The sequence below is a fragment of the Ursus americanus genome, chromosome 17 (assembly GCF_024610735.1).
Source record: "Ursus americanus isolate L20-20 chromosome 17, mUrsAme1.1.p, whole genome shotgun sequence".
Taxonomy (NCBI): domain Eukaryota; kingdom Metazoa; phylum Chordata; class Mammalia; order Carnivora; family Ursidae; genus Ursus; species Ursus americanus.
In genome coordinates, this window is record NC_142143.1 from 4115644 (window position 1) to 4128856 (window position 13213).

At 60.2% G+C, this 13213-nt stretch overlaps 1 protein-coding gene across 1 annotated transcript in view; it reads right to left on the reverse strand.

Annotated features, from left to right (window-relative positions):
• The window catches only part of FBLN1 (fibulin 1), an 81317-nt gene that overhangs the window by 8329 nt on the left and 59775 nt on the right, over positions 1–13213 (reverse strand). Inside the window, exon 16 of the mRNA XM_045779488.2 lies at positions 12649–12780. Within this exon, the coding sequence (XP_045635444.1) occupies positions 12649–12780 (132 nt within the window). The remainder of the gene's footprint in view (positions 1–12648; positions 12781–13213) is intronic.

Consider the following 13213-nt stretch of genomic DNA (forward strand, 5'->3'; position numbering starts at 1 on the left):
GCCACCCTTCCCCTCTGGAGAAGTGTGGAAAGCGACAACTCTCTGAGCTAGACCTTTCGGCCTTCCCCCCTGATGTGGAAGCTGACGTTTCTACAGCGTTTGTCCTTGGGAAGCCCACTCCCACCCACCTTCTGGCCTTCCTCACGTCAACCTCATTGTCTGTGCTCCTGGAGGAGGAAACCGGCTCAGTGCTGGGAAGTGAGTGAGTCCAGAGCATCAGAGAGCCAGCCCTGGGCCGCGGCCCCTTCCACCGAGCTGCATGGCTCACCAGAGGAAGAGGAGGCCAGACGCTTTTCTGGAAGGGATTCGACGTCTAACACACCGACTTTAACGGAGTTGGCCAAAAATGTGCCCACGACGGAAGGGATGAGAAATCATTTCCTGCCCCTACCCCCTGCCCACTGGGGTCCTTCCACTCCAGACCCAAGCTCACCAGCCGCTTAGATCTCAGATGCCCCCTTTCCCCAAATCTGCCACTCTTCTCCCGTCTCCAGAGAACTCAGACCCATCCTCGACGGGCCCCCTGGCTTCCATCCCTCCGGCTCCGTCACCACGGAGGCACACGAATCCCATCTGCAAGAGTTTCCAGACCCTCCTCTCTGCTCCTGCCGCAACCCTGCCCTGCCTCGGGTCAGGCCTGACCTTACGACACCTTCCTCCTCACCGGCAATGCACTTGCCCCGCTGCGGCCACAGGCAGCCTTCTAGAATGCAGGTCGGACCCTGGGGTTGTGCTGTGGCTCTGCCGAAAATCGCCTCTCCCCCACCCCAGCCCCCGGCTCAGCAGGTGGAGCTCACCTGGCTCGGGTCCCCCGCATTCTCAGCACTCTGCCCCCGCCACACCGAACCCCTCGCAGTCCCCCCAGGATGCACAAAGGACGCGGAAAGGCAGGTGTGCACCAGTCTTGCCAACTGGACTTAGAATTAGAGACCCAGGAATACCGGAGAGAGACAAGGCCTGACCTCCACTACACGACCTCCTTCTTCGGAGGCAATCAAGGCCTCGGGAATTAAGACATCGGCCCCGTGTGCAGCTGTCGAGTGCAGAGTGGGCACCCTGGATCCCCACTGCGGGCTGCGCACGGCGCCCTCTCTTCTCTTTCCTTCGGCAAGCATGGAGCCCGTGCCCTGGGCACGCACTGTGCGGATGCAGCCGTTACAAACACTGCCCAGCGCTGCTGCCGGTCCTCACGGAGCTCTCGGCCCCCAGGGGAAGTCAGACATAGACGGCGGGGCGCAGAGGCTGGGAAAGCGAGGAAAGAGGCTTTGGTGGTGCTCGGGAGAAGTGCTCACCCCAGACCGGGCGCTGACAGCCCATGGAAGCTTCACCAAGGAGTTAGTCTCGGCTGAACTTTGAAGGACAAGCCAGCCTGGCAAGAACAGTCTGGGGGGTGTGCTCAGAAATACAGATGCAGAGGAGTTCAGGACTGGGCTGGACCCCAAAGAGTAGGACTTCGCCTTGCCCAAGGCCGCCCTGGAAGGTCATGGCCCAGGAACCCGACATGGAGCCCCCACACCCTGTGTGCACTCCTGACTCAGCTCCCCGAGCCCAGCCCCGCCCTGGGCCTCAGTTTCCCCCTCCGTGGGTGGGGAGAATCACCTGCAGGGTCGTCAGGAGCATCTCTAATGTGCCAGGAGAGTGCGGGGCACACAGCAGGGGCCCCAGGGGCTTAGCTCTTCGTCCGACAACGGTGATCACTTGGACGCTACTTGGGGTCCCCAGTTTCGGCCACGGAGCGGACGTCCCTCGCAGAGTCCGTTCAGAAACACCCGACCTCGAGGCTGCAGGAAACGCTCTTCCCGATCATGGGTGGCGGTGGGCGTCCGGGTCCTTTGCACGGTCATAGTTGTGAGGTGAGGTGGCTGGAAGATTCGCATCATCATCCGACTCTTCTTTCCTGAGCTGGGATGACTTGCCTCTACTGCTATTTGGCTGAAACACTTTGGTATTTGTCTTGGAATAAAGAACAATTTATGAATGTGCTCGGTGATATCAAAGGCTTTTCCAAAGGTGCCTGATAGCAGCAGTAGGAGCCTCACCCATCATTCTGGCTGGACAGAGACGATCCCTGGGGGAGCCTCGGGGGACGCTAAGAGTCTGCGCCGGCCTCGCTTTAGCCCCGTGGTGACTCTGGAAGTCAGCAGGTGCGGGTGGCCCTGCAGCCTGCCAGGTGCCGGGCCTAGGTGACCTCCTAGTGTGTGTGGTGGGTGTGTGCACACACGTGTGTGCGAGAAAGACAAACGAACAGGGTGAGGGAGGGGGGCGTTGCACAGACGAGCTCGTAGGTCCTCGTCTCCAGGAAGTCATAATTGTTGGAAGAGCAAGTCCAGCAAGAACTCGCGAGGCCGTGAGCACCTCGGCCCTGCCACAGGGACGAGTATTTCTCTGCTCCTGTTCCAGAAGGAGCCTCCGGCAATCCTGCTCCGAGGGTCTCCCCTCCACCCTGTCCACTGGGAGGGCCTTGCCAAGGTCACCAGTGGCCTGGGCGACACTGAATCCAGTGGGCGTGCCCTCCTCCGGGAAACGCCCTCCCCTCTTCCAGGACATCATGGCTCCAGGCTGGCCTGCTCGCCCCGACCTTGAGCAAGAGGGCTGTGGCGCCCCGTCTTGGCCTCTTCTCTTTGTGCCTACACTCGCTCCCTCGGCGAGCTCATGGGGTCACGTGTCCCAGGTTCATCTGTTCCACTACACACCTCCAGGGGGCCATGGCGTCTTGAACCTCATGTCCAAACTGACCTTCCGGCCTCCCCAAAGCTGCCATGTCTCGGCCTTCCCATCTCAGCAGATGGCAATGCCAGTCTTCTCTCTTTCGGGCCAAAATCTATGGGGTTACCCACCCTACATTCAGCTCATAGCAAAACGTCCCTCCCTTCCAACGACACCCCGAAGCGGTCTCCCTCTCACACCTTCCGCTAGACCCGCATGGGGTCCACCATCGCCTCAGCCCAGCCGGCTATGAGAGCCTCGGCCCTGCACCCAGGGTCAGCCTTGAAAGCCCAGCTTGGGTCGTTAGGGCAGTCTGGGCAGGAGCAGGGTTCCCCCCGTGCTCACTCAGGTGAACTCCACAGCCCTGAGCCCCACCGAGCCCGCGGAGGGTCCAGCGCGAGCCTGGGGGGTTGCCCGGGGCCATCGTCAGCTGTGTGATGGGGTGACCTTTGCGAGTCTGTGTCGGTGAAATTAACGGTCAAGAGTCATAGGCTTTGGGGGCATAAAGCTGCCATTCAAGCACAGTTACAAGGTCAGGGCAGCAGCGGGCCCCATGCCCGCCACCCCATCTCTGCTCCATGGGATTCTGGCACAGGGGGCACAAGAAGTGCTTGTGCCTCCCGTCTCCATCCTGTCACCTTCAAGAGACCCTCCCCCACCCCCCACGTCCCACCTACCCTCTGTGAGGCGGCCAGCCTCAGGGTGAAGTTGGGCCACAGCCCATCCCGGCCTGAGGCAGCTGGCCGTCACCTGGGAAACATGCTGGCTGCTGGCCAGGGTGTGGCCCGGGGTGACGGGCGGGCTGTGCCTCCAGGAGAGGAGAGGGCGCCTAATCCCTGGGATTTGCCATGAATGCCGGGACTGGGCCAATCACTCGTCACCCGGCAGGGACAGCCACACTGTTGTTTTTAGGTGGAATTTCTGAATGTCAAGTAATGTGTACTGATCCTGGGCCCAGCTTCCCGAATCAGGCTGCGGGACGGGGTCAGAAGCACACGTTTAACCCCTTAGGGGGTAATGACTTTAAAGAGGTGATCTGCGCCCTGCTGGCTGGGACAGCCGACGGTGACCTGAAGCCAGATGGTTGGGCAAGCAAGTGCTTTGCTCTGAAAGAGGGCTCCCCAGGCGGGGGGGGGGGGGTAGAGGTGCTGTGAGCTAGGGATCTTCGCTCACGAGCTCTTGTACCAGGGCTGCCATGTACGAGCCAGTATGTTGTGCACTCCACATGGAAGAGGCTGCAAAAGGTACCCCCCTTGGGTTTTGCAGTGCACAACATATTCAGCCGGATGCGGCCGCTCTGCCACACCCCGCTCCTCTCTCCCTCTGAGACATTAGCAGGTACCGGGCCTACAGGAGCTCCGATGGCAGGATACTTGGGAATCTAGGAAGCGGCTTCACAAAAGCAAGCTCGGTGGCTTGGTTGTTAAGTTTGCTGCCCAGCACGCAGCCTGGGGCTTGGCCTAAGTAGGAACCCGGGATGTTCTCGTTGAACGAGCGAGATAATTCAAGGATGGCAGAACTTGGAAGGCACGGCCTCCACCATCCTGCTTCTGGCTGGGCCTGTCTCGCCCGCCCAGGCCACAGGGACGGCTCCCAGCAGCTGGAGTTGCTTTGGGGTGAACCCTCTCGGCGCTGCCTCATCCTGACCTGTCGCTCCCTCGGGGGCACCAAGCTTTCACCCGCTCCAGCTCCAAACGGCTCCTCAGCAGGGCTCATTTATCTCCTAACAACCCACCCAGCCGTGTTCAAATACGCACATCCCCTCCGGTCCTCCCAGCAGGCGGTTATCAACCCAGCGCGGCAAGTATTATGGCAATTTTGCTGAGAAATAAGGCTCAGAGAGGTTAGGCGAACTGCCTGAGGTCACACAGCTAGAAATAGGGAAGCAAAAATCAAGCCCAGAATGTCTTACCCCGAGTCAGTGCTCGAGCTGCGGCCACAGAAACTCAATCATGTTTTGTCCCAAAACGGCCACCCAACCACTGATGGTTTTCAAATGGTAAACTTGCAATAGAGTAATAATCCTGATACTCACAGATGAAATTTAGAGCGCTATTTCAAAGTGAAAATGTTTTTAGTTCGCTTTAAGAGGAGTACTGTACAAGGGAGCGCGTGCCCTGGTCGGCACACACATGCTTTAGACAGCAGGGTGAGTGGGGACTGTCAACCCCTGTCCACGCAGAAGCCTCAGGTCCCACCAGGACTGCCTTTCTGCACACTCATGTGGGCCAGGCACTGCTAGGAGCTTTCGTATCATCATTTCATCTAATTGCATTAATGGGCGTCTATAATTAGGGCATATCCCTTCTACACCTAACATCGGGAACCATCTCTAAGGTGAGCGGGACAATCACGTGACCCTTCATTCCGACGTCACTGAGTGCAGGACCAGCTGCCACGGGGCCAGGAGCAAGACCAGGAGCAGCTCGGTTTCTCGGGGGACCCAGGGGCCCTCAGAGCGGCCCATGAGGCTAGGGAGCTCAGGGCAGACCGAGAACAGAGAGGGCACGTTGCAGACCAGGCTTCTAGCTGCAGCTCAGACTCGCTGGCTGCAGGACCCAGGGCCGGCCCTTCGTTTTTTTCTTACAGAAACAGCGATGCCGGCCCGTAAGGCAGCACGAGGAGCGTTCACAGGTGAAGGGGCTGCTCACTAGTGTCGAGCTTGTAAAGGGCTCTGTGCACGGGGATGAGTGAACGCACACAGGGGCACCGGGTGACTTCCCCGCTCCCCAGCAAAACCGTGAGCAAAACCTCCAGATCCTGGCCCCGGGCCCAGGGTGGCTTTGCACTAGGGACACAAAGCTGAGCCTCGATATCACAGGATCACCCTTCTCCAAGCCAGCAGGTATCACACACCTCAGAAATCAAAGCCTGTGTGCGTACACACACCCATCTCTTCCTCCTACAGCCCTAGACACTTGGCCACAGCCACGCCTAATACACACACCCGCATACGCTCATCCGTGAACTCACACACACACACACACACACACACACACCCCGTCAGACCAGAGGGCTTTCCCAGAAACAAAGTCACAAATAGAGTGGGATCTGAATTTCCCTTCCGATTTGTAGGTCACGATTAAAGCATGTTTCCAGCCAGAGCCCTGCCCAGCCTACAGTCCCCCTAAGTTGCTGGTGCCCATAAGGGGTGCAGCTGGCCCACACTGAGCAGCCCCCCACTGCAGCCCTGGACCCCCCTTCCCCGACCGGACCCCTGCGGGCAGATGGGGAAGAGGCAGGCCCGGGGGTCCTGAGCTGCAGCCCCCCGCCGCGGCCTCCTGTGTAAACTAGAATGAGTCAGCACTGGCTGGGGAAGAGTGAGAGAAGGCTGTTCCAGGACCAAGGTCCCTCCCTCAGCGCGGTGGCGTTTAAGCCTCACCGTTTGACCATGTGGGCTTGGAGGGGCTTTTATGCACAGAGGGCTGGCCCGAGGCCCAAGACCCCATGGCCGGGAGCACTGTGGTGGCTTGAGGGGAGATGCTTCTATCCCCTCTGACTGCACCCGACAGACGCCGGTGGTATGGATGCCAGCTGGTGTAGACCAGAGCAGAACAGGGCTGCACCAGGAAGGCCATGGGGAGGGGAGGCTCTGGAGACAGGGGGCCCAGGTCCAGCTTCCATCCTCAAATGCTCCCCAGCTGAGAGGCCCTGGCAAACAGCTTAGTTCCCCTGGCCTCAGTCTTCTCATCTGTGAAGTGGGGACCACCACCACCTCGGGCTGCGAGAGGCTGCGGAGCAATCTAGAAGCACTGCGGGCAGTGCTCGCCTCCCAAGGAGAATCACGGACCTCCAGTGGCTCCCTGTGGGCCACAGAAGTCCACAGAGGCCCGGCCCTGTGACCCCCGCTGTGCATCCTCCATGCTCCGGTAGCACCAAACTGTGTGGGTGCCTTCCCACCCGCTGCCTCTCTCCGTGCCGCCCCTGGGCCAGGACTCCCTCTTTGCCTGGCTCGCTCCTACTCAGCTGTCGAGACCCAACACTTGTGTTAGCTCTTCCAAGAAGCCTCCCTTGACTGCTCTGGGAAGCCAGCTGGGCTGCCTTTCCTCTGCCTGCCCAGCACATTCCACTTGGTCCCGGAAGGGTCCGGTTGGGTGCCTGCCTCCCTCTCTGGGCTGGGAGCAACCAGAGTGTGCAGGACGTGTGCCTCTCAACCACTCAGCCTCCTGGAGCCGTTCCGGGGCCACAGGACGCCTGCGTGTGTTTCTTGGGCTCCAGGGCAGGTTAGGTGACGAGGCGACAGTGCTGACCAGGCCTCCAGGTATATGCAGTCAGCGGGAAGCAGGGGGGGCGCGGAGGGAGAGCTGGTGCGCGTGAGCAGTCACTGGAGAGAAAAGCCCAGTGTGCATTTGGCACCCGTGGTGGCAGGTCGCCGGGGCCATGAAGAGCGTGACATCATTCCAAACCCCAGAACTTTCGGAGGGTGCCGTTGAGAGTTGCTGCCCTGAGCCAACATTGAAGGTGGGCCCCTGAGCAAGACGTGTGTGGAGACGCGTGTAGGAGTGGTTGTCTCAAAGCTTCAAGGCCACACCGGATAAGTTAAGACCGCCCCCGCCCCCTTCAAATTGATATGACCAAGATGTTCAAAACACCAGCACGCTGACGAGGGAACATGGCCAGGGCCGAGCCACCCGTGCCACCTCCTCCCGCAGCACACGACGATTTGCCCAGGCAGCGGCGACCGGGCTCTGCACCCACAGCGCCTGTGTGCTCCCCTGTCCCGCTCGGGGGACCGTGAGCCTCCTAAGAAGCAGAGACCGCTCGCCCCTCACCTAGCACACAGTAGGTGCGCAGGAAGCCCTGGGGGCCAGTTACCCGATCCGTCCTGGTGCCCCCCACGCCCACTGCCAACCGCCCACGGGCACCAGGGAGCCACGTGCGTGCGGCCCACGCGGGATCCTCGCAGACCGCCACGGTTTCATCAGAACGGAAGGGAGAGCGCCTGCTCGAAGGGCCACGGGGGCAGCTCAGGGGAGCAGCCTGCCCAGGAGCTGGGGTTCCTACCCGCGTGAAATCTGTACGCGGTAGTTTATGTCCAGGATCTCTGGAGCAGGAATGCGGGGACGGTCACGTCGCAGTTCAGGAGGAGAGACCGGTGCAGATCTCGGAGGCCCCAGGCTAACACCCCCGGTAACACTGACGCTGATCTGTTCTTTTGTGTTGCTGCTGTTGGAGTAAAATTAGGGGCTTCCCAGTAATTATGCAAAGACGAAAAACAAACCTCCCCACTCCACCGGGGAGACCAATTAGCAAGTCCATCTTTGTTTCACCTCATTTTGGGCCGGTAGAGCTCACTGACTAGTAGTTTCAGGGCTGTTCTTATCTTAATTATTGGTATTATTTATAAGGAACGTCTGCGAACACAGGCAAATTTTATGAACCTCACCTCACGCGCCCGGGGCCAGGCGTGACGGATGCCATTAAAAACAGGAAACGTGAGCTGCGTGACCGAAGAGGACCCTTGCGGATGCACCGCGCTGTCCCAGTCTGGTGGCCCTTTCTTGCCGGGGGGGGGGGGGGGCGGGGGGGGGGGGAGTCAGTGCCTCAGGAGGCTGTGACCCACGGAGCCTGTGTGAGCTGGGGCGCTGCTGTCCCTCCAGCGTGGCCTTGGGTACATACTTGATGCTTACTGTATGTCCACGCCGGATGGGGAACCGGGGCCCGGCCGCACAGAGCTCACGCTCCACGTGGCTGACGTGCTGTCACGATGCTCCCCTTGCACCCTCCAGCTCATGAAACGGGTGTGTGGCAGGAGGGGCTGACTTGTAAAAAGCCACTAAACCCCCATCCGCGTGCCCACTGGCCAAGCACCAGGGGGGCCTACGCAAAATCGGAAGGTGGGTCTAAAAAGCCACTCAAGCTCCACGCTGTCCAGCTCCTCTTGGCTTTGGGGAGGTTTGCACAGAAATGTGGGCAAAGCTGACCCTCAGGATAGACAGATTTTATTCTCCTGTCGTTGGAGAGAGAGTTGGAAAGGAGCAGTGAGGAGGGAGGGTGGCCGGGAGGGCTGAGGGCCCAGCGGCCCAGCGGCCTGGGGACGGGGTGGCCCCCAGCAGTGGGGGGCTGACAGGACCTGGCCCATGCCCGCCTCGTCCAGGGAGCCCCCGCGAGTCCCCTCATCCCAAGCTAGTACCCGAAGGACCCCCTTCTCGGCGCAGCCCCTGACCGCAGCCAGTAGCCCGCAGATCGAAGCCCGAATCCGGGGCTGGGCGAGGAAGGCTTTGTCGTGGCCCGAGAATACCTCAGGCATTAAGAGGCCATTTTTGCACCGGCTAAAAATGCTTTCTTCATTTTTCACTGACAGCTGGTTAAGGAGGAATGCAACAGGTTGGCTGCTGGGGCTTTCGGCAGAGGGCAGGCTCAGCCCTGCTGCAGAGTGCCTTTATCCCGCTAAGAACGGGCTTTTAAAGGATGCATTAGGGGAAGGCCTGGCTCTTTTAGGTTCTGAGTGTACTCAGGGCATTTTCTTCTTCTGTTACTTGGGGGAAGAATGAGCTCCGTGGCCTCAGGGTCCTGGCAGCTTGTGTGCGTGGTATTCCTCTGGGACCCAAACCCTCAGTCACTGCCCAAGTCAGCCCCAGCTGTCAGTGGGGTCCAGCCTCAGGTGTTTGGGGGAGCACTGGGCTCTAGGCCTGCTTTGCCCCAAACACAGAGTGGCCGAGGACACGCCTCCTGCTCTCTCTGGCCTTTGCTGCCTCACCCGGGAACGGGGATAGTCCCACCGTGTCACAGGGTTGTGGCAGGGTGGAAACATCTGCTTCTGGCACTCACTAAGTGTCAGTCACTCCTTCACATGTGTCGAGACTTAGCTCAGACCTCACCTCCTCCAGGAAGCCTTCCTGACCCCAGTGTCCTGTGTCCGAACAGGGCATGGCCTAAAGCGTGCAGGTGTTCAGCTGACACCTGTGAGTGGGTGGGTGTCCCTTCCCAGTTGCTACAGGCAGCGTGGGGCTGCGCATGAGTACTCATTGGGCCCAGGAGCCCCGCCACATCCTGCTGGGCACCACAGATAGGAGGTGTGAGTGGCCCCAGAAAACACTTTCTTCCTTCCCACTGACATAAGGGTTTCTAAGCCATTGCTTGAAATGAGAACTGCACCCCTAAAAACAAGTTTGCAAACACCCAGGCCCCACAGGGTTCCAGATGCCTGGTCCCAGGTGGTTATTTAACTCTGCTTCCTCCTTCGCCCGAGGGAGGCGATCACACCCGTCCCTGAAGGTATTTGTGAGAGCGGAGGGGGTGCAGGGTAAACAAGCTTGGCTGCGGCTTGCGGGCTGCTCATGCCTGGGCTCAGGTCCAGCAGCAAACCATCCACGGCAGGTGGACAGGCCCGGAGCTGCAGGGCTGTGCCTGCGTCCAGCGCCAGCGTGCACCAGCACGGCTACCCCCGCGGGCCCAGAAGCTCCGGGGTGCACAGGAGTTATTGGGGACAGAGGAAGAGAGGGCAAGAGATGGAGTTAAGGAAGTCCAGGGAAGAGACCCAAACAGAGAAATAAGGCAGTGACTGGTGGTCATAGAGACGAGAATCCAACCCGAAACACAGCCCCGGTCCCACCCCAGAGGGACCTTGCCGTCTGGACTCCCCTGGCCTCAGTCCTCTACCTGGGAGATGACGTTGGCATGAGGACCCTGGGACCCCGTGCCAGACTCCAGGCCCCCGGGCAGGTGGATGGCCTGCAATCAGATCAAGGAGCGGAGGAGGCCGGGCCCACGGGAAGTAGGACGAATTCCCCGGGGCCAGCCTGGGCCGTCCTCCATGCAGCCCCAGCCCGGATTCCAAAGACCAGGGCACGCAGTGAGGGACAGCCGCTCTGTCTTTGTGGCCTTATCCACATTCCATTCCCAGGAGCTCCGTTCTGTTCCCCACTCTGCCCCGAGGCACCGTGAGAAGCCTGGCACACCCTCTCGCCTCTCCGGGCCTCGGTTTCCCCCTCCACAAAGGAGCTGGAAAGAGATGGTCTCCAGAAGCCTCCAGGCTCCGACACGCCAAGATTTTCTGCCCCAGTGGATGGGAAGCCGAGAAACAGAGGCTCCCAGGTTGATTCTGTCTGGAGTACAGATGCGGCTAGAAAAACGCGCTGGTGGGCACTGGATCTGGGCCCAGCCGCTGCCCAACCCCCGGGCTCGGGTCACCCAGGAGGGGTTTAGCTGGGAACGCGAGGCACAAGCGCTGCAAGGAGCCACCCCCAAGAGAGCCCTCGCGGGCCACGGAGGCTTGTCAGTCCCTTCAGTGTCAGATTTTGGATGATCTGTTCGTGGGGCCATCTCCCTCCCCCCGCTGGAATGCAAAGCCCCCCAGGGCAGGGTCTGCGTGGTGTTTATTCACCTGTGTCCCCGCAGTGTCCAGCCCAGGGCCCGGTACAGATGGGGGCTCGGGAAAGGAGCAGAAGGGAAAGAGTGAGTGAGAGAAGCAGAAGGCTCGGAGTCTAGCTCTATGGCTCCGAAGCTGTGCCTTCCCCGCGAGGCCGTGTTGCAGCCACGCGTGCCGGCCTAGCGTCCAGCATAGGGCTGGCAATAGGTGGGCTCCTGGCCGCCAGTGCTGCTGGGAGCTCACCATCACCCCACCCAAGCGGGACAAAGCACGTCTCTCCCTCCTTCCGTCTGCCCTCATCCCCGGGCCCCGAGCGTCCCTGCAGGGCCTCTTCATCTAACATGGGGGAAACTGAGGCCCAGGGTGGGCAGTGACAAGGGCAAGCAGCAAGTTTTATGACCACTGACAGCCAAACTGCATGCCCTCCCCTTGGAATCCCAGCGAGGACTAATGTACCATTAATTGTAATTAACTAATTATTCCTGCTGCCAACTAGCGGGGGAGGCGGCTGGGGGTGGGGAGCCCCTAAATGACTCAGTCATGTTTACAACATGCAAACCCATTTAAGAGCTTGTAAAGTCGCTATAAATGGCTCTTTGGCAACAGGGGAATAACGATCCCCTGTCTCCAGCTGCCAGTTTAACAACGGTTGGCGGCGTCGGGGAGCAGGGACCAAGATTCTGAGATCCAACAGCGCCACCTAGAGACCGTGTTTCAAACTGCTGCGCCGCAGGGCCACCTGCTCGGACGCTCCTTCTGGTCGACCCCTCTGGGAATCTGGGGCCTAGGACAAGCACGAAGCCCACGCCCCCCATTTGCAATGGAGAAACTGAGGCCCACGCAAGGACAGGGCCTGGCCTTCGGCTGCTCAGGCTGCTTAGAGTCTAATCTAAGTCCAAAATGGTAGCGCTGATGGTTTCCACTCTCCACGAACTTGAGGTCTCTAAAACTCGACCGTTCAGGAGAGGTTTAGAAGCCGGAGCCCCAGACGCACCTGCTTCCCCTCCTGGGCCTCGGCTGGTGCCCTTCCCCTCCCTCTCTGTGCCAGCCCTCCTCGGTGCTCCCGCAGCACCGCACCTCAGGGGAGGGCGCCAGCAGTATCCCCGCTCAAGGGCTGTGCGCCTGACCCACTGTGGGGGACACGGACTGGACACATGGCAAGGCAAGCGGTCTGGGGCCAAGGCCAGAGCACGGCTCGGACCCCCCTTTGCTATTCTTTCTGTCTCGCCACAAGAATACAACTCGTATCAGGTCCCACTGACCTGCGGACTGTCTGAGTCCTGAGACACGCAGTCACCTGCGTGATATCATCCGTTCTTGGTTGTGAGACAGAGAACTAGTTAATCCACCCATTCACGGCGGGAGACGGAGGCCCACAGGGGTCGTCCCCGGAGACCTGGCGCACAACCAGGACCAGCTTGCACTCCTTGCCTGTGATTGTCTTGGGGGGCAACGGAGGCCGTGCCAGCTGGCCCTGAAGGACAGGAGGGACTTAGGGGGGGGATTCAGATGGGACCTGGGCTGGTCCAGAGAGGTTTTCCCAGCAGCCTGGCACAACGGGCCTCCGCAAGGCCACTGACTGGGAGGACGAGGAGGCGGCTGGACGGACCTGAACGTTTCTGGCCACTCACCCACAGTCATGCCGTCCATGTAGCGCTTGATGATATCAAAGGAGTCCCGCAGGTTCCCTTCGGTGATGTCGAAGATGATGTCGGCATGGTTGGCAGGATACACGGGCATGACGGCCCGGAGAAAGATGATCTCTGCGGGAGGAAAGCACAGCATGGAGCCCCTGGAGACGCACCCTCGGGTCCCGAGAAGCCAGGGCCCAGGAGCCCCGCACGGAGAAGGCGGAGGGGTCCCGAGGGCTCACAGGTCATCGCCTACCCCCCTTTTGATCACTGGGGAAACGGAGGCCTGGAGAAGATTTGGACCTTCCCCGAGGTCCTGCAGCTAACGGCAGCAGCCGTAGTGCAGAGGAGAAAATAGTAATTTGTCATAAATCTTCAGGAAGCTGGGAAGAAGGGGAAGGGTGGTGGATGCAGGGACAAAGGGAGAGAGGTCAGCAAGGGCAAGAGAGCAGGCTGGTCTCCTCCCCATGGTGACCTGGGCCAGAAAAGCCACTTCTCGGGGTGGACTGGGCAGTTTGGTGGCTGTGTCCATTTCCTCGGCCACCCCGTGTAAAGTGGGGCCAAC